The sequence below is a fragment of the Pogonomyrmex barbatus genome, unplaced genomic scaffold (genome assembly GCF_055798465.1).
Source record: "Pogonomyrmex barbatus isolate J1 unplaced genomic scaffold, ASM5579846v1 scaffold11, whole genome shotgun sequence".
Classification (NCBI taxonomy): domain Eukaryota; kingdom Metazoa; phylum Arthropoda; class Insecta; order Hymenoptera; family Formicidae; genus Pogonomyrmex; species Pogonomyrmex barbatus.
Window position 1 is genome coordinate 571,339 of NW_028297107.1, and position 25,445 is coordinate 596,783.

Consider the following 25,445-nt stretch of genomic DNA (forward strand, 5'->3'; position numbering starts at 1 on the left):
TCGTATAAGAGGAAAGTATTACGGTCTACAAAGTTGTTTTTCTAATTCGGCTCTAGGATTTTCGAGATTTCGTGAACGTCATGAAAATGCGCTTGTCGACAAGCATCTTTTACCTGATGACTGACAAGACACGCCTTCCGAGGTAAAGAAACCGCTGCAATTTCTCAGACCATAAACGATATCGGCTATAAGCTACTCTTACGTCACGGCAGCGTTACATGCCATCACAGCCATGTGAATAGTGTCACTGATAAACATCGTTGATTCATCAACGTATATGATCTCTTTATAAAGTGTATCAGTCGTTCTTCTTAACATTTGACACGTATTATTTCCCAGATAGGATTGAACCGGCAGAGAATCTTCAACATGTGAGAAAACGATCGCAAAAAGCCGAGTAAAATGAAGATTATAGAAAAAAAATTAACCGGCAACAAGTAAGATCTTACATTAAGCAATGTCGAAAAAAAAAAAAAGAAATGTACGAAAGATCTAACGAAAATCCAATTAGCAATTCCTATGCGGCATCGAGAAGTCATTTGGTCCGTAGACAATGAGACTCTCAATTTTCACTTCTTCCGTTTTTACCCGATCCTTCCGAGCGAAAAAAAAAAAAAAAATCATGAAAGACGGCAGAAAATATCGGCGGTTCATGCCAATCATTCATGCCATGTCTTTGGTATAATAAGTCTTGCTTACGTTAGACATGATTACGCCTGCATTTTTCTTCGATCACACAGTTAAAGTTAAGCCGGCCTTAACCCGAAAGATAACCCGAATATATAAATATCGGTCTAAACAACGAGTATGTAACACGCCTCGCCTATAACCGTGCACAATTTAACTCTTTCGGCCCTCGTAAGTTTCGAATATTTTCAGCTTAAGCAAATGATTTTTCCCCTGCGATATTTTTACCAACAGTTGCGTTATGTCTTCCACATCATTTTACGTAACAAAATTAACATAAGCTCATTTCATCTATTAATATCTCTTAATACCCATGCTCGAGAAAGATTGACAAGAGCAAAGATTGACACGTTAATGCAAAGAAAATAAATAAGAAAATATTCATCAAATTTAAATTTCTTAATAGAATTAAAAATATAATTGATATAATTGTATAATAAGACTGTTCCCTTTATCGAAGAATTTTGACGTGAGGTACGGAATTATACACCTCGCTCTTTCCGCACGCTAATCAGATTACTTACGTTTTGCTCCTAACTTTAACTTTTAAATTATAAGATAATTTCTCGAAGCTGTGTCACCTAACCGAAAGCGGGGGGCGGGGGGGGGGGGGGCGGGGACCTTCGAGATCACCTTTATTCGTGCATCTGATTGGGATGTCAGCTCGAGGCGAGATCTTCGATCGTGGATGCGCACGCATGGACGCAATCACGTGCGCGAGCACGTGTCCGCGATTTTACCGCGGATTCACCGTGCGCCTTACGCGGCCGAGGATTCGCAACGTCGCCGGCCGGGAGATTCGCCGCGGATGATTCGTCGTCGTATCTACGTCGAGCGAGCGCTAAGTGATCCTAACAGCTCGCAACAGCTCGGTAATTGCCGCAAATTGACCAGCGAGGATCCCAAAGGCGATGCGGAATCGTGCGAATCGCGTACGCGCACATCGAGATCGCGAGAGAACACTCCACGCGTACAGGCGCGTCGCGTGTTTGCCGTGATGAAAAAAAAAAAAAAAAAAAAATATCTGTTTGGATTTAGGAACGAAAGTGTTATCTCGAAAGTACAAATAGTTAGGCGTGAAATAGACCTCGGAGAGCTTAAATACGCGATAAGATAATCGTCGAGCGCAGAGGCAGATATAAATTGGATGAGCGACGTTCTTAAGTGAGCCCCCGCCAGATTTCTTCAGTTATAATAATAATATTCTCGCATTTTGTTTGCGCATTTTTTTTTTGTACGAGACGCCGCGCGAAATAAAGATAAATTTTAAGCGAGTTGTTTGTTCTCGACCTTCCTCATCGTTCGGTCGTAACGATTCTTATCGTTCGTTTCGCTACTTTATTCCCGCGAAGTCCGGCACTTCGCATTTCCTCGGCAGCAACTCGGCGAGAACTCACACACATACACACATTTATTGAAATAGCCTACATTTATTCGTTCGCTCTCTCTCTCTCTCTCTCTCGATTGGATCTAATTTCAAGGGGAGATTTAAAATGACGTCTTTACGCAGTATCGCCTCTTCGCGATTCTTGCGCGATAATTGAACGCGATGAACTTTATTTTTGCCTCGGTAAACACAATCGCGAGATCTTTCGATGGAATATCTTTATAAATTTGCACGAAACCACCCGAGTCAATGCACTTTGTGCCAGCATTTTAATCCCCTTAATTAATTAGAAAATTTAATGAAAGATAATCAAACAACAAATCCCCCGTAATATATTTCTAAAAATATAGAGTTTCATAGCATCGAAAGTGTTGGCGGATTTAATAAGAGATTCGATGATTTGATAAATCACATTTGAAAGACACTGAAACGAGCATTTCCGCAATGTCTTGTTTTAGATCGTGGACGATTTAATTGCGGGGTTGATCAACGAGCCAATTGTACTAAAATTTAATTGCACTAAAATTAATCCTCTGATGGACTTCGTCATAAATGCTGATGTATCGTAAACTGGAAAAAAACGGAAGATATTATAATTTTTTAGTATCAGATTGATACATGGGAAATCGGTTTTATGACACAGAATAAAAGGAGCCTTACATCATTTATGTCTTTTGTTCTGAAACTTGCTAAAAGATTTCCCTTGTTCTCCCTTTCCATCACATGTAATAAACAACTTTACCACAATCCTCGAGTGAACCCTTCGAAGTCACAAGGGGTGTTCCGCACCCTATATAATACATTAGTAAATGAATAAATGAGTCATAAAATATTGGTAGTCGGATTAAGATCAAATTCAGGGGGCGCAAAAATAAAATTAGCAAATTTTCAGAGAAAGAGCGAGATTGAAGTCGAGCAGCTTTCTTGACAACGCGCAAGGTAAATCGTTGTGGATGAACGATAATCTCTTGTCTCGTTAAGACAATCGACGGGACGACCAAGTCGAGGGGGTGTCAGAGATAAGGGAGGTCCCGCGGGAAAAGCGAAAGAAAAGTGACAGAGCGGACAGAAGAAGTTCCCCACGTGCTCGCTTGCGCAAGCCGGCCGTCACTCTATTTTTAATTTTTCCCCTGACACCCGACCGCATATTTAACCCACACCTAACCCAACCCGATCCCTGGCGGCCGGGCATGCGCGAAACTCGAGTGGTTTGTTGTGAGTTTGCCGAGACAATCACGCGAATGCAGCGGCCAGGTTGGCGCGGCTCTCGAGGTCGATGCGGCGTGCACCGCGACGGTTGCACCACGTTGTCTCATTCTAGAAGCCGCTCAAATTAATAACAACATTATTTCAAAACGTCACACATAAATCATCATAGCATAGTAATTAATTTCTCTGCAATTAATATCTCGATAATTCCACATTATGAGACGCTTTTGTTCTTCCGATTTTCAAGGTTTGTCTTAGTCTTCAAACTCATTACCGACTCATCGACGATGATTAAAGATCGACTTGTCGTCGATCATAAATTTTTTTCGTACCAGGCACTAAAATTGAGTAAGCGAGCCGTGGCACAAATTAGAATTTGGCGAAAGTAAACTTTATGTCGAGTAGTAAATCTTGTTATTTTAATTTACATTCGCTGAACGCGAACGTGCGAAAATTCAGCGGCAGATCTTCTCGGGTTCTCGGCCACTTTCGGAAACTGAATGCGGATCTAAGCTAAGCTCGCGGAACCTAAATAAGTCCTCATAAACCTCGGACCATGTTTAGCACTGAGACGAGGCTAGGATGCCGCGTGACATGTTTACGAGCGTTGTTTACGATCCAACCCTCGGTGCGCATAACCAACCCTCCCTGCGCGTAGCCAGATGTACTTTTAATTTTTGGACGCGTACCATCGCCGATGCAAGATTTAGCATGCGCGTCAGGCCACGGTCGCGCGATTCTCCCAAGCAAACGCGTGTTGCGAATGTGTTGCGAAATGCCAAATCGCGAATAAGAAAGAAACGTGCCTCGTAATAACTCGCTCGATAACTCGTAGCTACCCTCTTCCAGAGTACATTATCCCCAAACATTCGCGATTTTATCGTGGATGTCAATGTCCACGGGCGAAATTTTCCCTCCTATTCTTCGTCGGAAAACTTGAAAAAAAAACACTAGACTACTCCTTTCTAGAGTGACCTACTACTCAATTCCCCGTCTTCACCAAAAAAACATTTCCTGAGAATTTTCAGATAAAATGAAAGGATTCTTAAATATATACCTTACAAGTAAACATTTGTTGCGCAAAAGTTCTTAATTATTTTCGATTTACAAAAATTTATAAATTATAAAATAAAATTAAGTATCGCTCGAAATTAAATTTGAAAAATTTAAAAGAAAGTTGTAAAAGCTTGAAAAAATATTTTATATTGCATAAAATTTTCCAAACTTTATTTTCAAAAGCAACAGAAAATTACATAATACATAATCGATATAAAATTCAACTTTGATAAAACTATTGAGACAAATATCCATTTTTTTCATTAAACAAAACTGAAAAAAAATCGTTGGTTTCAGAATACAGTACGCTCTGAGTGGAGTAGACAGATAGATTCATTGTTATCGTTAACAATTCAGTCAATAAACTTCCAATTACAATATAAAAAAAATATTAGGAAAAGTAAGTTACAAAAAAAAAAAAAAAAAAAAAAATTCTCTGATCCTCGATAAAATTCTCTGACTTTTCATAGATTGTTTGTTTCACAAACAAATTTCCAGAAAATTTCAGGGTTTTTCAGAGTAGTACAAACACTCCCGCTTTTAACGGACTCCTCGTACAGAGAAAATGCATGTAGGCCGGAGATGGCGAGATTTATATCTTGGTTATCTTGCATCCCGAAATATATCGGCGGATGCCCCCGAATAATCGGCGGGCCTCGGCGAGTACAACTGCCGATGCTCCTTCTTACGCGGGTGCCAGAGACGTTACGTAACTTAGCTTAGGCCGCGATAACACGCACCTTCGCCGGGAATTGATCGATGGACGGACCACCGTCCGATCTCGCGCACACGAACACGTCATACGTCATACACGCGAGAGGATTTATTTATTATCGCCTTCTTCTTTTCGCTGATGTCCCGTCTGTTCTTTCTTTCCCTCGTACGTGCACCTGCACTTTTAAATACGCTTCGCTCTCTCTCTCTCTCTCTCTCTCTCTCTCTCTCTCTCTCTCTCTTACAACGAAGGACACTCGGCTCTTATCGGCACTCACTTGGTCTCTCGAACGTCTATCGTAAGTAAGTTTTTCCCGCGATTGTATAAATCGTATCCCATGAGACACACTCGCGATTCCTCCTCCGAACCTTGCCGCAAGTAAACAAACTCGCGGAACAATGCTAAGAATGTTAGAATATTCACACTTCGCAAAAGAAGATTGCAATATTATTTAACGTTAAAAAACTTCTTTCTTTCTTTTTTTTTTTTTTTTATTATTCTTTCAATCTCGTTGTTTTCAAAGTAGCGAGAGGAAGCACGAGGAAACCTTGAAGAGAAGAACAGTCAGACAGTTGCAGACAGTTAAAATGTAGGATTTACTATTATTGACTCGTATCACTGTTTCACCCAACCGCTCGTAAAACCGCGTCACGCGCCACGCGATCTTTATTATACACGAACGGTCGCGTTACTCTGTCGCGAAAATCGTCGCCAATAATTCACTCGCCCGTTATTATTAGCCGTGGAATCTAATTTCGCAGCGGAAAAGGGGTAAATAACCGCGGGTGAGGACGATCAATCGGTGTATCCGTAGATCCGCCGATGGATGCTGGAGGCGGAAGAGGACCAGATAGAAAAATCACGCACCGAGAGATGCGCACGCGGGTGAGTATCCCCGCGAGAAAATCGCGTTGTTGCGAAATCCCCCCGCACGCGGAATTAGCTGCCAGCGGATGCGTGAGCGCGCAATGGAATCCGGCCAAAAGTATCCGCGAGCGTCTCCGAGGGTCGAGTCTCTGTTATTAAATCGACGACGCAACGACGGGATCGAGTCCCTCGGTGCAATTCCTCGATCATTCCCCGAACGATCAGCCTCAACGTCGATATTACGACACGATATTACGCACGTGTAAACACACTTAGATTCGAATTTTCTTTTGCCGATCCTTAAATTTCATAAATTAAAATGAAATGACCGAGCGAATTCATCAGGAATTATATAGATATCTTCTGCAGCATTCGATTTCCTTTTGACGACGTCGATTTCTTATTGTTTACAATGTAGAGAGAACCCTCCAAGGATGCGAAACGTTTCGATCTTTGATCTTTAAACGTTAGATCACGTGGATCACTTCGGATCCTTGAACGTACGTTTCCTTTCCATCTTTCGATAATCTCGAATTTTTTAAATACTCACACATTTCTCTTTAGATCTTGAGATATTTGCACCCTGAATTTTCGAAAAACGCAAAATTCTAAATTCCGCTTTATAGATTCCCCCGAATCTTTAAATATTAAACCAAAATTAGGAATTTTTTTTTTTACATTTTTACATTTAATATGTTGAATGTTCGTTTGAATCTCAGGACATTTCGGAGCCCTCTGAATCTACAGACTTTAGGACAGGATCACTCGAATTCGCGTGTGAATCGCGAATGGAAGGAGAACGACACGCGCCGTGCGGACTTTCGTTGCGGCAGTTACGCAACGTTTCGGCCGCTGCGATGGACTGAAAAGCACTGGTCAAGCTGCGTCGTGCGGTTGCAATCGCACGTCGTCGCGCTTCGTCCTCGCTTTTTCTCCCCCCTCCCCCCCTCTCTCTCTATCTCTCTCTATCTCTCTCGTCATTCAGATATTCGATTTGCAAATCGCAACTTCACGCGCTTGGCTCGCAAAGTCACGCCAGGCCGTGCAAATTTCACTTATGCGCTTCGTATTATCGGATCTCGATAGTTGCGTTACGCCAATCGATTTCCCAAGTCGAAATTTTATTCCTATTTTTGACCTTAGTTTTAAGCTTTTCAAGTTTTACATTGATTGTTACAGAAATTTATTTTACATGAATGAATTCCTACTTTTACATTTGAAATAAGTAAAAAAACGAATAATTTCCCATTTTGTGGTTCAAAAGAGGAGGATCTTCAATAGAATTTTGTAATCATAGGAGTTGTACGTAGTAAATTATATCGAAAAACGTCTATTTCACTTTGTTTATCAAAATATCAAAATAAATATAAAAATTCTAATTCAAGTCGAAGGTAAAATAAAAATTTTCGACTCGCCAAATGTTCTTATACATATGATAAACAGCACGCGTGAAAATAAATTGTAGCGCGATAACAAGAGCTGATCATGAATGTTTAATGTTACGTCTCGACTGTCAAATTAATCGAAGAGAAAGAGAATTATATTTCGTCAATCGTCGACGTCCTAAAAAATTTTTCCATAATTCTCCATAATTCTTTATTCTTATTTCACTCGTGACTCGAAAACAGCTTTACCATCATCTTTATTAAATAAACATATTATAAATTTGTCGAGTCGACGAGCACGCGACTTTCGAGATATCTCTCATCTGTAAATATTCAACGGTCCAATCGGTGTCGCGATTGCGATTTTGCATATGTAAACGCCGGCGACGAATTCGACACGTTAATATCGCATGATGTAGTCGCACGATTTCCCAAGAACGTGGCACCGGTAAATATTTGTGCTCGTATACACTTTTTAAATTATAAACTCAAGTATATCTCTAAAGATTAAGTTTGAAGAATTTTGGCGACCGGTCCAGAGAATAGTTGAGGAAGAAATAATCTTCATTTTTCTTTTGTGTTTTATATTCCGTGTAAATTTACTTATTTACTTATTTACATACATTCTCGGTCGTATATCTCGGCAATAATTTACATCGGTTTCCCGATGAACCGATGTAAAAAAAAAAAAAAAAAAAAAAAAAAAAAAATCTTGTCGGTGAAAATTTAAAAATAATACGGCCCGATGATTTTGATCGAGGACATTGAACTAGCCTGAGTCGAGTGCGCGTTTTATTCGCGATGATAATGATTCTTGTCTAAAAATCTTGTCTTAAAATTTCCTCTTCAATTTGTAGAATCTCTAAGTGAGTCTTTTTGACTACTTAACTAATCAGGTATTCGAATTTGCTCGAATTTGCTCGTCTGAAAACTCGCGAATCACGCAAAACTTAAATTAAGGATTTCTATTTCCGATTGTGTTTCTTTTCTTTTCTTCATTTACCTTTTAAGTTCTGGGATTCATAAATCATTCAACTCTTTGGTTCTTTGACTGCCGAACAAACGCGAGGGAGGTACATAACAATGACGAACGTAAGCGACAAGTATCGATCGAGGCCGTTCGATTTGAATCGATCTGACAGCCGTTTCCCTCCCTCTCCCTTCGCAATTCCCGTCCGTCGTCGCTGAAAGCGATCTCTTATGCAATCGATCTGGTTAAGCTCTCAAGGTCTTGAGCCTCTGCGCTCGATTCACGCTCGATGCACAATCAACGTAACGGGATGGAAAAAAAAAGAAAAAAAAAATCGCATCCCTCATTAAGACGCTGATAAAGCGACATTGGTGCAAAATCATCCGGCAAATAATTTTTTAATAAGCTCGGCACTAAATTACAGATATTACTCTTCAGCAATATCAATTAATATTCATCATATTTCGTAAATTAATAAACGTAAATCATTAAAAATATTACGCGATAATCGCGCATATCTCACTCCATATTTTTATTAAAAGAATCAAAATAAATTTTTAAACGTCGTGCTATTTTACCGCAAAAATCTGTACTGCATATAAATAACTCAAGTAACAAGAACTGAAGCAGAACCAACGCCTAGGGAGCCGCTCTCGATCGTCGAACTGTATCTTTCGCCGGGTTAAATAAAAACGGTTCCAGCCGAGTGGTTCTTGATTGCTGCGAGACGAAAAACGCGAAACGAGCAGTCGATCGGCTACACGAGATCGTTCCGCGTAACCGGGTCGAGATCAAAATCGTATTGCGACCACAACGACGACGGCTGACGTTAAGGACGTAAGATATTATTTTGAGAAGTCGCGGCACGTGGCTGATGTCAATCCTCCGTTTGCAATACGAGTGCACTTCTCGCAATTTTTAGAACACAGTTGACAGTTCGATTGTCCGCACCTGTAACCATGTGCAAGACTCGTATACCTCTTCGAAATTTCACCAAATTTATGCGTGACTCACGTACGATGTACCTGATGTTGTTGAGCAAATGTTTGCTCAACAAATTATCACTTTCGAACTCTTATTTTCGAGTCAAGTCAAAAAGTTGATTCAATGTGAAGAAATTTTGCCAAAAAAAGAGAAAGTTCTTGCTCTATTTTTGGAGCAGATTTTAAAGAAGGTTTCAATTTAATACTTATTAATTTGAAAATTGAATAAAAAAATTATGAAAAATTATGAAAAATTAAATATCTTTGCAGAACCAAAAATCATGGAAAAAGAATGTGAAAAACAAATTTTTTTCAACGGCAACAATCTCTTTACCTGTACGTCTACAAAGAATATCTTTACTTTTACTTTTAACGGAGTAATGCTCTTATCTATGCTCGACTTCTTTGGCGACTTCAGTACACATTTTTGCATTTTAATTTCTTGTCATCAATACCCATTATAGAAAAAAATCGGCATGAGTCACGCTCGAACTTAACACTTGTTTTCTTATCCACTAGTAAAAAGAAGATTTATTTTTAATTGCGCACGCTCAAAATACGCGGTAATTTTATGCGATTTATAAGCCTCATTATGCCGAATATAATCTTTCCATCGTAACATCAATACTTCGTAAATAAAATCAACATAATTTTATAACTCGAAAATAGCAGTCGTTTTTTCTCTTCTACTTCCAATAACGTCGCTCGGAAGACGAACGAGAATTTATACAGAATCTTTTTATTACACTTATTACACTTTTCCATCTCCTTTTTCATCTATTAATGTAAAAGTAGATATACTATAAAAGTAGATATACTGATTGTGTAACGCTCGAACGAGCTAGGCAAGGCGATGCCCCCCGTTCGAAACGGAAAGTCGCGGCTTTACGTCGCGTAGCTTTCAAAAGCGATCCTCGCGAGGATCCTTGCGGGAAAACCGGTCGGACACGCGCGGAGGAGCGAAAGATAATATCGCGTTTCTTCAGTAGATACGTACACGTCGCGAGTCTCCTTCAAGAAAGGAATCCTTTCTGCCCTCGCGTCTGACAGAATCTGAGCCTGAGCTCTACTATCGCGCACGTAACTCGTTAGGTCAAGTCTTCCGTTATACTCCGTCAAATTGTTATCTGAGTAACGACGGCGCTATCGTTGTTCGATGGCGCTTTATTTCATCGCGACTGAACAGGATGAAAAGAAAAAAAAAAAAAAAAAAAAAAAACACGTCGAAATACACAGAAAAAATTAGTTTTAAATCCTAAATTAGTCTTAAAAAATTAGTCTTAAGACTACATATTCTCACGCATATAAACCAAAAACGTTGTAATCTTCTTAAAAAAAAATTTTAGTGTTGACGCGAGTGTAGATTTTCTCACGTATATAAGAAAGAATATTACGATCTCCATGCAGAAAATTTTTCATCCTTGAGCAAAGATAGCATCGATGCAAGTTCAAGTTGAATCAAGATTATAATATTCTCGCTTATATATATATGAGAACATTTTTCTCTCTTCTCGATTTAAGACTAATTTTTTTCCGCGTGTAATTATCATAATTTCTCCTACAACTTTCCAGACCATGGCGTTCTCCATCCTGTCTCGTCGGGAGCATCGACAGCACGCGGATCTTCAACTTCCCTCACCGCCGCGATCGCGACTGAGCTTGCGCGACACACACATCACTTTCGCCGGCCGCTCTCGCTTTCGTTCGACTGTCGCGGGTCGACGACGTGCAGGTCGACGAGTATCGACGGCACCCCCGGACGGAGCCGACCGCGACGTCGTGCGCCGCGACGCGCAAGCGTCGGCGGCCTTTCCTCGACGTCTCGACGACGAGGTGCGCTGCTTCGCGAGCTTGAAGGGGAACGCACGTTCGGGAGTGACGGACGGACGTTAATTATCGATCTGTGCGGCAGATCAATTAGTAGCGATAATAGCGGCAGAAACGAGGCGTCGAGAGCCTGAGAATGTATATTATAACGGCGATTATACTAATTATATTCGAGAATAATATACAATTATTGCGAGTAGATACAGATGATAGATTCACAGTGATAGATGTGTACATGTGCGTGAGAGCTGAATATTAAATTATAAAAATTAAGCAAAATAATAGAGTACGTTATACAAAATGTATTGTTAAACTAATATTCCCTGTATGAATATCGAAAATTATTAATTTTAACTTTAGAATAACATAGACAATTCGGCGTACATTTCGCCGAATTAATTGAAAAACGATGGGACAATAAAATTTAAAATCTCTTGGTGGCACTAAAATAAACGCTACGAGGTTATATATAGGGCGTGTCTCTTCGTTTTTCGCGAACCTGGAACACGATCCCAAATTTTTAGAAATAAAAGATATTAAGTAAGAAATCATCTTAGAATTTCGAAAAAATAATGATAAATAATTTTTCAACATTATTCACACGATATATAATAAATACATGTAAACCGGTCGAATCATTCTCATTTGCAGTAAAAGTTACAATTACACTATTTATCACAAAATCGAATAACTCGTTTTGCATATAAAACTCGACATACGTTGCAATACGTACATGATTGAGATATACAACGTAGTCTACGAACTTCGTCGCTTCCGGTGACAGGAGCCGACTGGAGGCGCGTGCGTTCCCCGACGAAATCGAGAGTGCGGAAAAGTCGAGGAGAGGGTAAGAAGAGGGAGGGTTTGGAACGATGGCGCAGAGATGGGGGAATAAAACATCCGAGAAAATAGCAAGAACCCGAGGGAACAAGTTGGGGATAATGTCGAAATCTGCCAACCACCTTTCAGCTATCGGCAGAAACGGCCGCCGCCCCGAGAAAAGCGGGAAAGGGGAAAGGGGTTGTTTTATACGAACCACCAGCTTCGTTTTTTTTCTTCTTTTCGGGAAGAGGCGGCTATCCCGTTTTATCCCGGCGCATGTTACGAAGACCGGAAGAAGGATAACGTTCGCGCCGCGAGGAAGAGGGGAGAGGAGAGGGACCCGTATCATCTGTTCTCCGATAGCGAGAGTTCTGCTCTCGGAGGGAAGGATGCAATATCGTCGTTTTTAATGTCTCTTACAACGATATACTCGGGAAAGAAAATTGTTTCTATCCACTTTCTTTCAAATGAAAGCTGCGTTTATTCGGAGTACCTTCGACAGACAGAAAGCGCGAAAGAGAGAGAAGACAGCCAGTTCTGCGTTCTTGAAAGAAAGGAAAAAGATGTAGAAATTAGAACAGCAAAGATCCCCAGCTGTCTTCTCGTGAGACACGAGATTAACCCTTGAGTGGTATAGCACATTCGAGAAAATATTATAGGGAGAAAATAAGCGGAAGATTGAAACTTTATAAGAATAAAAGATCAAAGCGAAGAAGTCTTTAAGAAGCATTTAAAAACTTCTTCTAAAAAGCACAGAATTGTCAGAGAGGAACTGATTCTCCTAATCGAGAAATATTTTAATATATATTTTTATTGCGTTTATCTTGTAAGATAAACGCAATAAAAGAGGATTTTTGTAATACGAAATCATATAAAGATATTCCTTGCGTATTAAAAAGATGTTTTTTTAAGAAAAAAATAATATTTAATTTTTTATATTATCTTTTTTGAAAATCAATGTCTTATATTTTTTTATATAATCTATATATATATATATATATATATATATATGTGTGTGTGTGTGTGTATTTGATCAATAAAGAATTTGGGAATTATTATTATTATAACTCTAAGTAAACGAATGAATTATCCTTTTACATCATTTTGATAAGAAACCGTAATAAAAACAATTAAGGTTGTTTTCTCTTAGGCGACCAATCGAGGGTTGAATCTGCGTCGAGAAAGAAATTAAGGGGACACTTACCTCGCGTGATTATATGATTCTGTCGCGGCCTTCGCCGGAAGTGGCCGGAAGTAACATGCCGGTAGCAGGAAATAATTTGCGTGTCCGGCTAAATCGAGCAAATGCAATATCGACGAGTTTGAATATTATCGTGCAGACTATCTTGTCCATTATGCCACGTCTCGTCCGGATGGATAACTATGTAGTTACGTCTCCGCGCCTGCGTTGTCAACAGAATTCACAGAATCGTAAAAGCAGAAAAGGGGGCGCTCCGGCATCCAGGCCCCAAGTCCGCCATCTTGTCTCTTCATTATGTTTTTCTGTTCCTGCACGGACGGCAGAGTTCACATACAGTTCTATAATTTTCTTAGTTTTGTGAGTTTGCTTTTCAGGAAATATGCCCAGAAGAAGAAGAGATCGCTCATCGAGCTCTTCGGGACGAAGAAAAGTATCACGAGGTCATAAGCACCGTGATAGTTCGCGTGAGAGATCTCGACATAACCCTTCTAGAGGATCGAGGGAATCTTCGTCATGTAAGAAATTGATGCGTGCTCTATTCGAGTTTATGACATTCATAAAGGACCGAGAGGCGGAATTGGTGAGGCCCGAGAGGCCATCGCATCCGCGTTTAGATGACACTTCATCTTTTTCGGATGCACCCGTTGCTTTATCGGTAGATTCACATACAGATGGACAGACGGTCCGAGGAACGGACCGGGGCTGCGTACCAGGTGTGTCCCCTTGTTGACCCGTTATTTTTGAAGAATCGGCAAAGAGGGGACGCAACCGACTGTTCCTATATGTTATGCTAATCCCTTTTTTCAGAAATCTTGCCGAATGTCGACGAGATCTCGCACTCATTGGAGATACCTATTGAGGCAGACGTATCGCTCACTCAGGTAGGAGACCGCACGCCTAATTTTTCGGAAAATGGCAACGTCACTTTTTCTAACCCGGTGGTCACGGAGGTGGTCGAGGATTCAAGTACCAACGAGAAAACATCGGATATTCTTCTCAAGGAATTATTTGGCGAGCGAACTGATTCTCCGGTTGCTACCACTTGGCCGCCTATTATTTTGGATACGATCAAATCTGATGTCCGGTTGGGTCTTAGAGAAGAACTAAAAAATAGCCTCCTCGCCAAATACGAGCCCAAAGAGGAACTTGCTTTTCTCGCTCCTCCTAAGATGAATAAGGAAATTCTTCCAAATCTCGGAGCCACGGTCATCACACGCGATAAATATCAATCGCAATCTCAAGGGGAAGTAGGAGCGTCCTTAAACGCAATTGTTTCTGGCTTCTCGGAGCTCTCTAAGCTAGAATCTCTCCAGGCTTCTTTGGAGGGCAAATCCGCTATCTCCAAGATTGCTGAAGGCATCCGCCTGTTATCAGATCATCATTTTGGCCTATCTAAAACTAGACGTGCATTCATCGTTCCTTCGCTAAATGTTCTCGGCAAGTGTGCATCCGATTCAGCCGCCATTGACGAATATCTTTTCGGAAATAACTTTGCCGAGGAAATAAATACTGCACAAGCAATCGAAAGAACAGCACACAAGACGGCTAGAAAGATCCAGCAGCCAGCTCAGAGAGTTCAACGTCCTGCAGTTCAACACTTTAAACAGCAGAGAAACCAGCCGTCTCGTATCAACCAATCGTTTCCAAAAAACTTCAAGGCCCTTCCTCACAAGGACTCGTCGACTCATCAGCCGAGGAGGGGCTCTGTCCAGTCGAGTCGCGGCAGGAGGCCGAGGTCCAGATCCCGCCGTTAAATTCAGTAAGGCCAGCAGGCCGTTTGGCCTCTTTTATAGATCATTGGAGAGAAATTACCTCAGATCCTATCGTATTGGAAGCTGTGACGGGTTATAAGATCCCCTTCTGTACCCCGCCTCCACCTCGCCTTTTGGTCAAGGAACCATCGTTTTCCGCAACTCAGGCAGAATTGTGTAATTCTGAAATTAAACGTTTACTCCTAAAGGGCGCCTTGGAGAAAGTTCACCCGTCAATCGACCAATTCCTTTCTCCATTTTTTCTCATCAAGAAATCTTCGGGCGGTATGCGATTTATTTTAAATTTACGGAGGCTGAATTCGTACATCTCTCCTCCACATTTCAAGTTGGAAGACTGGCGCACAGTAATCCGCCTCATGCTTCCTAATTATAAGATGGCTACTATAGACCTCGAGGATGCCTACCTACTGATGCCTATCCATCCGTCACATAGGAAATTTCTTCGTTTTCAGTGGGGAGGTCAGGTGTATGAGTTCAGGGCCCTACCGTTTGGCCTTGCTACCGCCCCCTTCATCTTTACTAAGATTATGCGTCCTGTAGTCAAGTCATTGCGAGAAAGAGGTTTTCACTCAGTAGTTTACCTTGATGATTTTCTACTTTTAGGCGCTTCAGACGAAGAATGCCAGAATAACATTTACGCATCACAAGAATTACTTTTATCTCTAGGTTTTCTCATCAACTATTCAAAATCTCAACTTACGCCTTCTTCAAAATGTAAATATTTAGGTTTTATTTTTGACTCGGTTCAGCAATCTGTGGCCATTCCACAGGAGAAAAGACGAAGATTATTTTCACTAATACGAGATTTTTCTCAGAGAACACACTGCTCTGTAAAGGACTTTGCGAGTATGATCGGCTCGCTTGTTTCAGTCTTCCCAGCAATACAATATAGCCCTTTATATACCAAGAGATTTGAAAGAGAGAAATTTTTGGCTCTTAAAGCTTTCTCTATGGATTATTCCAGGCAAATGACAATTCCCTCTTATTTGAGAGAAGATTTTAATTGGTGGCTCAACGTGCTCTCGGATGTCGAGCAATCCAACGTTATTCGGTCTGCCCCCTTTGTTCGTGAGATTTTCTCAGATGCGTCACTAACAGGCTGGGGAGCCTCCTGCGACGGTCGACGGACTCATGGCTGGTGGTTACCTGACGATAGACTTCTTCACATTAACGCTCTAGAATTGAAGGCTGTTCTGTACGCCTTAAAGTGTTTTGCAGCTGATCTTCATAGCTGTAATATTCTACTTCGAATTGACAACACCACTGCCATCTCTTATGTAAATAAGTTTGGCTCAGTCCAATATCCCCTCCTATCAGATATTGCCAGAGATATTTGGAAGTGGTGTGAGGAACGAAATATCTACCTCATGGCATCTTACATTGCATCGATGGACAATGTTATTGCAGACAGCGAATCACGTATAGTGAATACCGACACAGAGTGGTCTCTTTCAGCTCAGGCATTTAATCTTATCGAGAGATCATTTGGTCCTTTCGACATCGATCTCTTTGCATCATTAATAAATACAAAAACTGTGACTTACGTTTCCTGGGCCCCGGACCCAGGTGCTTGGGCGATAGACGCTTTTACGCTATCGTGGCACTCTTTCTATTTTTACGCTTTTCCACCCTTTATTTTGATTCCCAGAGTCTTGCGTAAGATAATTGATGATGAAGCTACGGGAATTTTGGTCATACCATGGTGGCCATCTCAACCATGGTTCCCAATGTTTCATCATCTTCTAATCGCTGACCCTATCTTTTGTGCACCTTCTCATTCTCTTCTATCATCTCCTTTTAGACCTCAACATCCGGAGTGGAAGACCCTTTCCCTGGCAGCAGGGAAATTATCAGGAAGGCATTCAGATCTCAGGCAGTCCCATCATCAGCTTTAGACATCATTTTGGCCTCGCTCTCTACAGCCACATTTAAACAATACGCTCGCCCTCTAAGATCCTGGTGGAGTTTCTGTCAGAAATATCGGATTTCACCCTTTTCTCCGGAAGTTAACCAAGTACTCGAGTTTCTTACTCAGGAACTAAAGAAGGTCGGTTCTTATTCGTCGTTTAACACGATCCGTTCAGCAGTCTCTCTGATTTCCGACAACGCAATCGGCAATCACCCCCTGATCAAACGTTTCGGCAGGGGAGTCAGTGTTATGAAACCACAGAAACCTCGGTACGATTTTATTTGGGACCCAGCTCCGGTAATTGCGAAGCTAGCAAAAATTTTTCCCTATGATTCTCTAACGCTAGATACTATCAGTAGGAAATTAGTTCTCCTCCTAGCCTTAGCCTCAGGACAGCGCGCACAAACTCTCGCGGCTATTAGAGTCCCATATATCTTTTCTACAAATAATAAACTTATTATTAGAATTCCTGACAGAATAAAGACCTCTGCCCCAGGTCGGATCCAACCTCTCCTCACTTTTCCACGGTTTTTCGACCGCCCAGAGCTTTGTATTGCTACCATTTTAGAACATTATCTACAGCGTACCAAAGAACTGCGTCCTCCGAATTGTGAGGCATTGTTTATTTCGTGTGTTAAACCCTATAAAGCGGTCGGAGTCCAGACGGTGAATCGCTGGATTCGCAGAGGTCTGGAGGAGTGCGGAGTGCGGAGCGATCTTTTTTCAGCCCATAGCACTCGGCATGCTTCTACCTCCCTTGCTGCCGCTAGGGGAGTTTCTCTGGATCTTATCAAGAGGGCAGCGGGCTGGTCCGGAGAATCTCGAACTTTTGCGAATTTTTATAATCGCCCAATTATTAACGCAGACGACTTTTGCAATTCCATTCTTTCGTCCTAAGATATTATTATCAGTATTACTATCAGTAGCAATATTAAGTTGCATTAAGAATATTAAGTTTTTTAGTTAGTGATATTCTATTTGTTTATCTTTTCTTTTGTGATAAGGATCAAATTAATTTTTTGTTATAAGTTTGATGTATTACTACCCAGCCTTTTATTAAAGACACATTCATTTGCAAATCGCGCTATGAACAACTACATAGTTATCCATCCGGACGAGACGTGGCATAATTGTAAGATTAAACGAACTTACCAAGTGAAGTTCGATCTTAATTATGCCTTCCGTCTCGTCCGGATGGACTCTCCTCACCCTAAGCGCTTACGCGCTTCTCCCACCCTTTTGGCGATTTGCTTCAAGACTTTAAAATAATGAAGAGACAAGATGGCGGACTTGGGGCCTGGATGCCGGAGCGCCCCCTTTTCTGCTTTTACGATTCTGTGAATTCTGTTGACAACGCAGGCGCGGAGACGTAACTACATAGTTATCCATCCGGACGAGACGGAAGGCATAATTAAGATCGAACTTCACTTGGTAAGTTCGTTTAATCTTACAATTATATCAATAAAAAAAAGATATAATTAATTTATTAAATACACAAAACTAAAGAAACAAAATTTTATATTGTCAAAAAAAAATATACAAAATCGATTTAATATTTGTTTTTCTTTAAAACATTGAATCGGCACATCAATAATCTTGATATTGACATCAATAATTTTGATATTTTTACAAATTCCCGTGTAATTTCTGCGTAAAGGAATTTAATAAAGTGAACGATGAAGGACACGATAAGTACGATAAAAATTAATTTCTCACGCAATAACATTGCAGAATGAACACGGACGTCCGATCGAAAACCACGATCCTCATGGAGCTACTATTGCGTATGACGTAATCTTGTAATGTCATGAATTTAGGAAGTCGACACGCAAAATACCAGAAACGCAAAGCAATAATAAAAATTCATTTCCACGATGGTTTTCAAATTATTTTTCAATAGAAGAAAACACTTCATAACGTGATAATTCCATGTAATTTATATTTTCTTCAAGTTGTATGAAATCTCGGTGTTTCGATTAGAAATTAAATTCAAATTGCATACAATTAAGTAAATTACATTTTGAAATTACATTTTGGAGTTAACGGTAAATAAAAATTTAATGAATAGATTTTTTTTTTCCTCGCGCGAGAATCAGCGATAAAAAATAAACATCGAGAAGTTTCAATTTCTCATCACTGAATTTTCTAAATTATGTAAACTCTAAAAATTATACTCAGTGAGTTAAAACCATAGAACAATGTTTATCGGGAATTAAATCAGATTGGGGGACGATTTAATGAAAAGAATTTCTCCGGTGCGTGTGATGATTTTGCCAAGCGATAAAGACTGACATGGTCATGCTCATGCGAAACACAAGCGAAGTCGAAGGTACTCTGGCTTGATGATATCAAGAAGAAAAAAGCTAGCCACCGAAAAAGCGGATAGTGGCGAAATCCTACCTTAGGATGTAATTGACGCAGACAACGGAGATTGGTTTCTGCTGCTTGGCGCAGTGGATAAGAGTGGCTTGGGTGACGACCCAAGCGTAGCCTCCTCGTTTGCCCAGAAACCTGTACGCCACGGTCTCGCACTGGCCCTTGCTGAACACTGAAACAGCACAACGGTGTTGATGAGAATGCGATCGTTCCAGGACTCAGGACACTTACACGAGCTCTCATCCACGCAGCTTTATAGCAGCGCCGCGTCGCGCGCGCGTTTCGTCTGACGAAAGATACGGCGTGAGATTGCAAACTCCGTTCCATCGATCGGCATGGGATTACCGAACGTGACAATTAACGAATTGACGATGTATCAAAAAGAGAAGGAAACTAGACGCTACAGTAATTGGCCAGTAGTTCGTTGCTTCAAAAAAAAAAATTTTGTTACAAACCAAAAAAAGAAAAAAAGAAAATAAAAAATTTACAATACAAATTACAATACAATTTATTTCTGATGAATTAATATTTGCAAATCTATTTTCATCGATACTATCCAGTCCTTAATAAATTAATGAGTGAACAGCAATGAAAATAGAAACTAAATTATTAATAAATAAAAATAAAAATAAAAGAATTACATTAATATGTACATATGTAAACGCAGTTTGAGGAAAATTATTAAAATCTCGCCGTAAAATCTCAGTCCCTGCAATCTTGCAAGATTTTTGATGAAACACGGAAGAACAGAGATATCAAGCGTTTTATTGCGACTGTGAGGATCCCGTCGTAAGATTACTTCGCAAATTCCGGCGCTCCAGGCTAGCCTCTTCGAAAAGCGTATTATCTCATTCCTGAGGGTAGAAATGTATCTTCACGTCCCTACATTCCCGTAAAACGCGACTAGGGTGGGATTAGTGCGGAGCTGATTCGGCCGGAAAGCCGAGGTTGGTCGGCGTTAAAGGAGAATGGGATCCTTGACGTCGCGGAACGTTGCTCGAATGCGCAAAGCTCCTAAAGCTCCGACCAACCAAATCGTCCCCTCGCGATCGTACATCCTCTAGCAACGAGCGATCGACCTCTAATATCGACCCCGAATACTCGATCAAATGCGCTCCTCCTCCTAATATCAAAAATTTATATAGATCTTTTAAATTTCTTATATTGACTGAGGTCTGTCGATAACATTTAATTTATCGGATATAAATTTCGAAATTATGACATCATTTTAGGATTAATTTGTTACTTATCAATGTCCAGCGTGATTTAATATCTGCATATCTCAGCGCGATTTAGTGAGTAAAACTTCTATTTTAAAAAGGATTCCTCAAACATATATTTATAATTACGTAACGTTATTATTTTTAATATATATAATCCAATCGCGGTGTTGAATACATCATTCAGGACAACTCTCCCGGCTGTGTCTCAATGTAAAATAGCAGTCGAACGATAAAATATCTTTCGACGTTTTTATCGCTCGCACTTTGTCACTGTGTCTCATTTTTCATTATCTACCTGCGATTTTACGAGTCAATTACCGAAATCGGCGCGATAAAGCCGGCCACGTGCACGCTCGTAAATACCAGTGGGAAACGCAGCAATTGCATAACTGGTAGCCGATAACGTAAGTCCCACGTTAGTCTGCGGTCCCTGGAAGTCGTAAAAAAGCCTTCGTCGGGTAGCGCCGCGATAAGAGATATGATCGTCCTTGAAACCTTCCCCCCTCCCCCCCCCCCCCGGCCGTGTCATTCACCCAGGTCGACCCACTCCGTAAACCTCCGCGTCTCCTCCCCTTTTACCACACCGCTCCGTCAGCCCCCTTCCAATACACGCTTTTTATACACGCTCCTTCACTTTGATGACTATCACGTTTCTCATCCAAATTACTCGCGCACAGCGTAATATCTCGGAAACGATTAGAAATAGCGATGTAACGGTAGCAACCCTTATATGAATTGCCACTTAACAACCATTTGATTGTATGCTTTGGTATATGTGTATATATATATATATATATATATATATATATATATATAATTCGCGTATAATAGAATCTTTATTAGGATGACTCTTTTAGGAATTTCAAGCTGAATACACTGAACACAATGTCATATATATATATATATATATATATATATATATAATTCGCATATAATAGAATCTTTATTAGGATGACTCTTTTAGGAATTTCAAGCTGAATACACTGAACACAATGTCAAACGATTAAAGAGTATCACATATAAATACAAAAAAAATAAAGATAAAATACTCAGAGAATTTAAGATTAATCGACAATTCACAATTAATGATAACAGATTTTGAGGATGTTCAAGTAACAATAAGTAACGATAATTTTGAGAAGTTTCGTTATATTTAGGTAACCACGTTTTAATCTACTAATTTTTTAGTTTAAATTAATTTAGTAAGAAAAAATAAAAATATACTTACGGCATTTGAAACACTTGTCCAGCGCCAAATTGTCGAGCGCGTGATAAAACTCGAAGACCGATCGACCCATCAGCTCCTCGCTGCTCCAGCCCAGATATTCAGCCAATCTGAAATGAGATAAGAAACATTTCTAATGATATAATAAAGTGATATAATAAATCTAGTGATATAATAAAATATTTACTTATATAATGATTACAAAAACTTAGTTTGTTTGTTTTGAAAATATTACGTGTATTTACAATGCAACGCATTACAAGGAAATCACTCGAATCTCATGTACGATAAAGTATAGCACAACTTATCGGGTAATGATAAGATCGATAAAACATTTAATCATTGCGCTAATTATGCAAGTCAACAACGCCGAAGGTAACGAGTATCAATATGAAATGACGCGCAATAATCGACAATTAATTATAATCTCGCAAATCGGGTTTGCACGTGAACTGAATCTAGCAAGAAATCTCAATACGTCGAACGTAAAAATAAGAGGAAATGTAATAAGTAAATTCCATCACTTACTTCTCATCGGCGTAAGTAAATTTCATGCTGAGATTGTGTTTCGACAAGAAGGTATGGCGCCCCAAAGGAATCTCGATGTTACTTGGATGGGGTATTGGACTGCCCACGAGCACCAAGGAGACGCTTGTGTCTTGTTTCACGATTTCATCCTCTTTCCCTTGCTCTTCATTATCAACTTCCGTAGAATTCGAGTTGGAATCGTGGATATTCGTCAATCTCCCAGTGCAGTGAATTACCTATAAATATTTTCAATCGTGGACGCATTCACTAATTATAATTAATATTCATTAATTTGATTAAAAAGGTTTTTGTTAAAAAAAATTCTCAACAGAAGAAATGAAAATGAAATATTGTATTAAAATATTAAAAATTTTATTATTACAACTCTGCTATTCGATGTATTGATTGATTTTATTAACGTAAAAACATAAAATCCATTTTATATAAATAATATTTTTATTATGATGGTAAAGAATAATGGATAATAAAAGAAATAATGGAAATAAAAGGAATAATGGAAATAAAAGAATTTAATAATAAAATTATTTATTTTTCATTAAATTACGTTTTCTCTCTTAAGATTTATATTTATTCAACATTTCGTCACGATTATTAATATGGATAAAGAGTCTCCATGTTTTAACGTACCTTGTAAGAAGCGCTCTTTAGATTGACCTTCCTGCCTTTGCTGGTAAGGGTGCATTTAAGCCGTAGGAAGAAGTTGCAAGCACGTTTCTCATTGTTATCCGTTGGTTTCGAGGAGAGGCACTCACGCAATTCATCATGGTCGCAGGGATGGCTATATTCGTATACGCTTTGGCCCATCATGTCCATCTATGCAAAGTGTAGAGATCTGCCGTTTAATTTTCCATCCCCAAATTCTCATAAAAATCGTAATTCTACATTCATAATCATATTTATATTTTATATTTGTATAACTAGCTATACATCTTCATTCATATACATTCCAAATTTTAAACTTTTTATAAATTTAACTTAACCAAATATCAAATTTGTGAGCTAAAAAATTATTTTACATGAAAACATTTTTTTTTTAATACAAAAATTATTTTTCGTATTATTTGTACCATTGTTTATTTCTCATAATTAATGCTTACATATATGTCTAGATTTATCTTACATACTTGTGATATTCCGAGATAATCGCTGACGTTCTCCGAAAGGTAGACCATATTACCATCACTGGAGAGAACTAACATAAAGCCGTTGAGAGCTTTTGGAAATAGCTTATCCATTTCTGTTGATGACTCGGACTTTGTCGAAACTGGAATTGGTGTTTTTAAGAGAAAATTTAATGACGCTATTGATTAAATTCCAAAATCGTTTGAGATTACAAAATTATGAATACTAGAATCTAGAATTTCTCTTTAAATTCTGGAAATATTCATATTTCAAAATATCCTCAAATAATCGAACTAAGGCTACACATAATCAATCACAAAAGAAATGCAAATTTTCAAATGTTTTAAGAAGTTAAGAGTCTAATAATTAATCTATATTTTAAGATATTTCAAAACATTTGGCAATGTGAATATATTTCCTTATTTCTAGTTGAATCAGGATGTCTATTTAAATCTGAAAAAAATTCCCTGAAAATTCTCTGATTTTCAGGGCAGTTTATTAAAAATTCCAGATAAAATAAAAATATTTGTAAATGTATCTTACAAATAAACATATATTTACTGTGCAAAATTCTTAATATTTTTTCGTTCCACGTAAGTTTGTAAATCATAAAATAAAATAAAATTAAAAATCACTCGAGTTTCAGTAATTAAATTTGAAAAATTAAAAAAAAAATTATAAAGAACCCTAAAAAATAAATATTTTATATCGTACAAAATTTTCAAAGTTTATTTTCAAAAGCTACGAAAAAAATTATGTGATGCATAACCAGTACAAAATTCAGCTTTTATAAAACTTTTATTAAAATAAATATTTTTTATTAACACTGCACTTAACATCGTTGTCTTTATAAAATCTTTATCTTCAATATTGAATATATATTTAGATTAGTCATAAAATCACTATGCTCTGATTAAAGTGGATAGCTCCACTGATATCATTAACAATTCAGGTAAATTTTAATGTAGATAATATAAAGACAAAATATTAGAAAAGGCAAAAATTCCCTGAGTTTTCAAGCAATTTTTAAAAAAATTCCTTGAGAATTTTCCAGGTTTTTCAGATTTTTCCAGAGAGTCGTCCCTGGTAAACACCCTGTGATAGGTCGCATCTTATATCTCCAGATAACGAGAGGGAAGTCATCTTCGCAGCAAGGCAATTGATGATGACAAACGTCGAGATATTGTCAACTACTCACTGGAATCCACAACAGACCGGACTTTGAGGTAGGCAATCGCCAATCTCATTACGCTGGCCTTATCCAAGAACGTCGCCTGTTCCGGTGCGACCGGAAGTACGGCCGCGAGTTCAGCGAAGATATCGGTTTCTCTGCTGCGCCTACAACGAGCTGCATCGCGGGATCTCTCCTTCCTCTTTTCGTTGCTCCTGCAATAATAACACGAGAAATTTCTTTTGTCTATTGACTGCGAAAACAATCTCTCGGCGGTGTTTATTTTATTCCGACGAGAACCGCGCAATCTGTGTGAATTTCTGAGAGAATACTTTTATAAATATCACCATCGATTTTCGTAAAATATATCATAATAAATTGCAAACGCCGTCGAGATCCGCTGTCGATATCCCTGAATGTTTTTTCAACAGGAAGTGAACTCCAACCAACTTTTTGAGATGAGAAATCAACGCGGTTTCGGAATATATATATACAAGTTTTCATATCAAGTTTTGCGCGCTTCTCTCGCGTTAGAATGAATCACGCGTGTGTGTACGAGAGCTCTCCCGACTATCTCCTACTAAATCATTTTTTTCAGCAAACAGACGTCCTGAAGTACTTGGTGAGCGACAAGTGTCACGTCGGGTGCACTATCACGCACGATAAACGGTTCTCATTCCCCGATTCTAGAAGGTCGTCGTCGTCGCCAACTTGGCTCGATATTACGCTACGCCAATCATTACGGTTACACCAATCATGTACCAGCGTGCTGCGGACTGCACCGATCTCGAAGCGAGGTTGCGCTCGGTTACCAAGCGCGAATATCTATGCGAATATCTATTATATGACGTGTCATATGACAAAGGCAACATTTGTAAAATTTCAGTAGCGATTGAGCCTTTAGTTAGGATCCGATATACTCAAATTTCGTACAATGGCCGTACGATAGCTTCGTCATCAATAAAAAAGTCCTTAGTACTATAATTTTA

At 39.2% G+C, this 25,445-nt stretch overlaps 2 protein-coding genes across 4 annotated transcripts in view; one reads left to right on the plus strand and one right to left on the minus strand.

The window, feature by feature from the left end:
• The window catches only part of sima (HIF-1 transcription factor component sima), a 48,853-nt gene that overhangs the window by 11,286 nt on the left and 12,122 nt on the right, over positions 1-25,445 (minus strand). For both annotated transcript variants that reach the window (XM_011645767.3, XM_011645769.3), the window contains exons 2-7: positions 24,484-24,671; positions 23,288-23,427; positions 22,791-22,976; positions 22,143-22,378; positions 21,618-21,724; positions 19,191-19,338 (exon numbers count right to left, since the gene is read on the minus strand). In XM_011645767.3, coding sequence (XP_011644069.2) covers positions 19,191-19,338; positions 21,618-21,724; positions 22,143-22,378; positions 22,791-22,976; positions 23,288-23,427; positions 24,484-24,671 — 1,005 coding nt within the window. The remainder of the gene's footprint in view (positions 1-19,190; positions 19,339-21,617; positions 21,725-22,142; positions 22,379-22,790; positions 22,977-23,287; positions 23,428-24,483; positions 24,672-25,445) is intronic.
• Positions 13,268-18,665, plus strand: LOC148937688 (uncharacterized). Of its 2 annotated transcripts, none has more exons than XM_089070987.1 (4): positions 13,268-13,822; positions 13,917-14,868; positions 18,048-18,221; positions 18,522-18,665. In XM_089070987.1, the coding sequence occupies exons 1-2, from the start codon at positions 13,489-13,491 to the stop codon at positions 14,861-14,863; spliced, it is 1,281 nt and encodes a 426-aa protein (XP_088927113.1). In that variant the 5' UTR covers positions 13,268-13,488; the 3' UTR covers positions 14,864-14,868; positions 18,048-18,221; positions 18,522-18,665. The 2 variants fall into 2 exon arrangements, with proteins under 2 accessions (XP_088927113.1, XP_088927112.1); XM_089070986.1 differs by having other exon boundaries at positions 13,270-13,822; positions 16,683-18,221.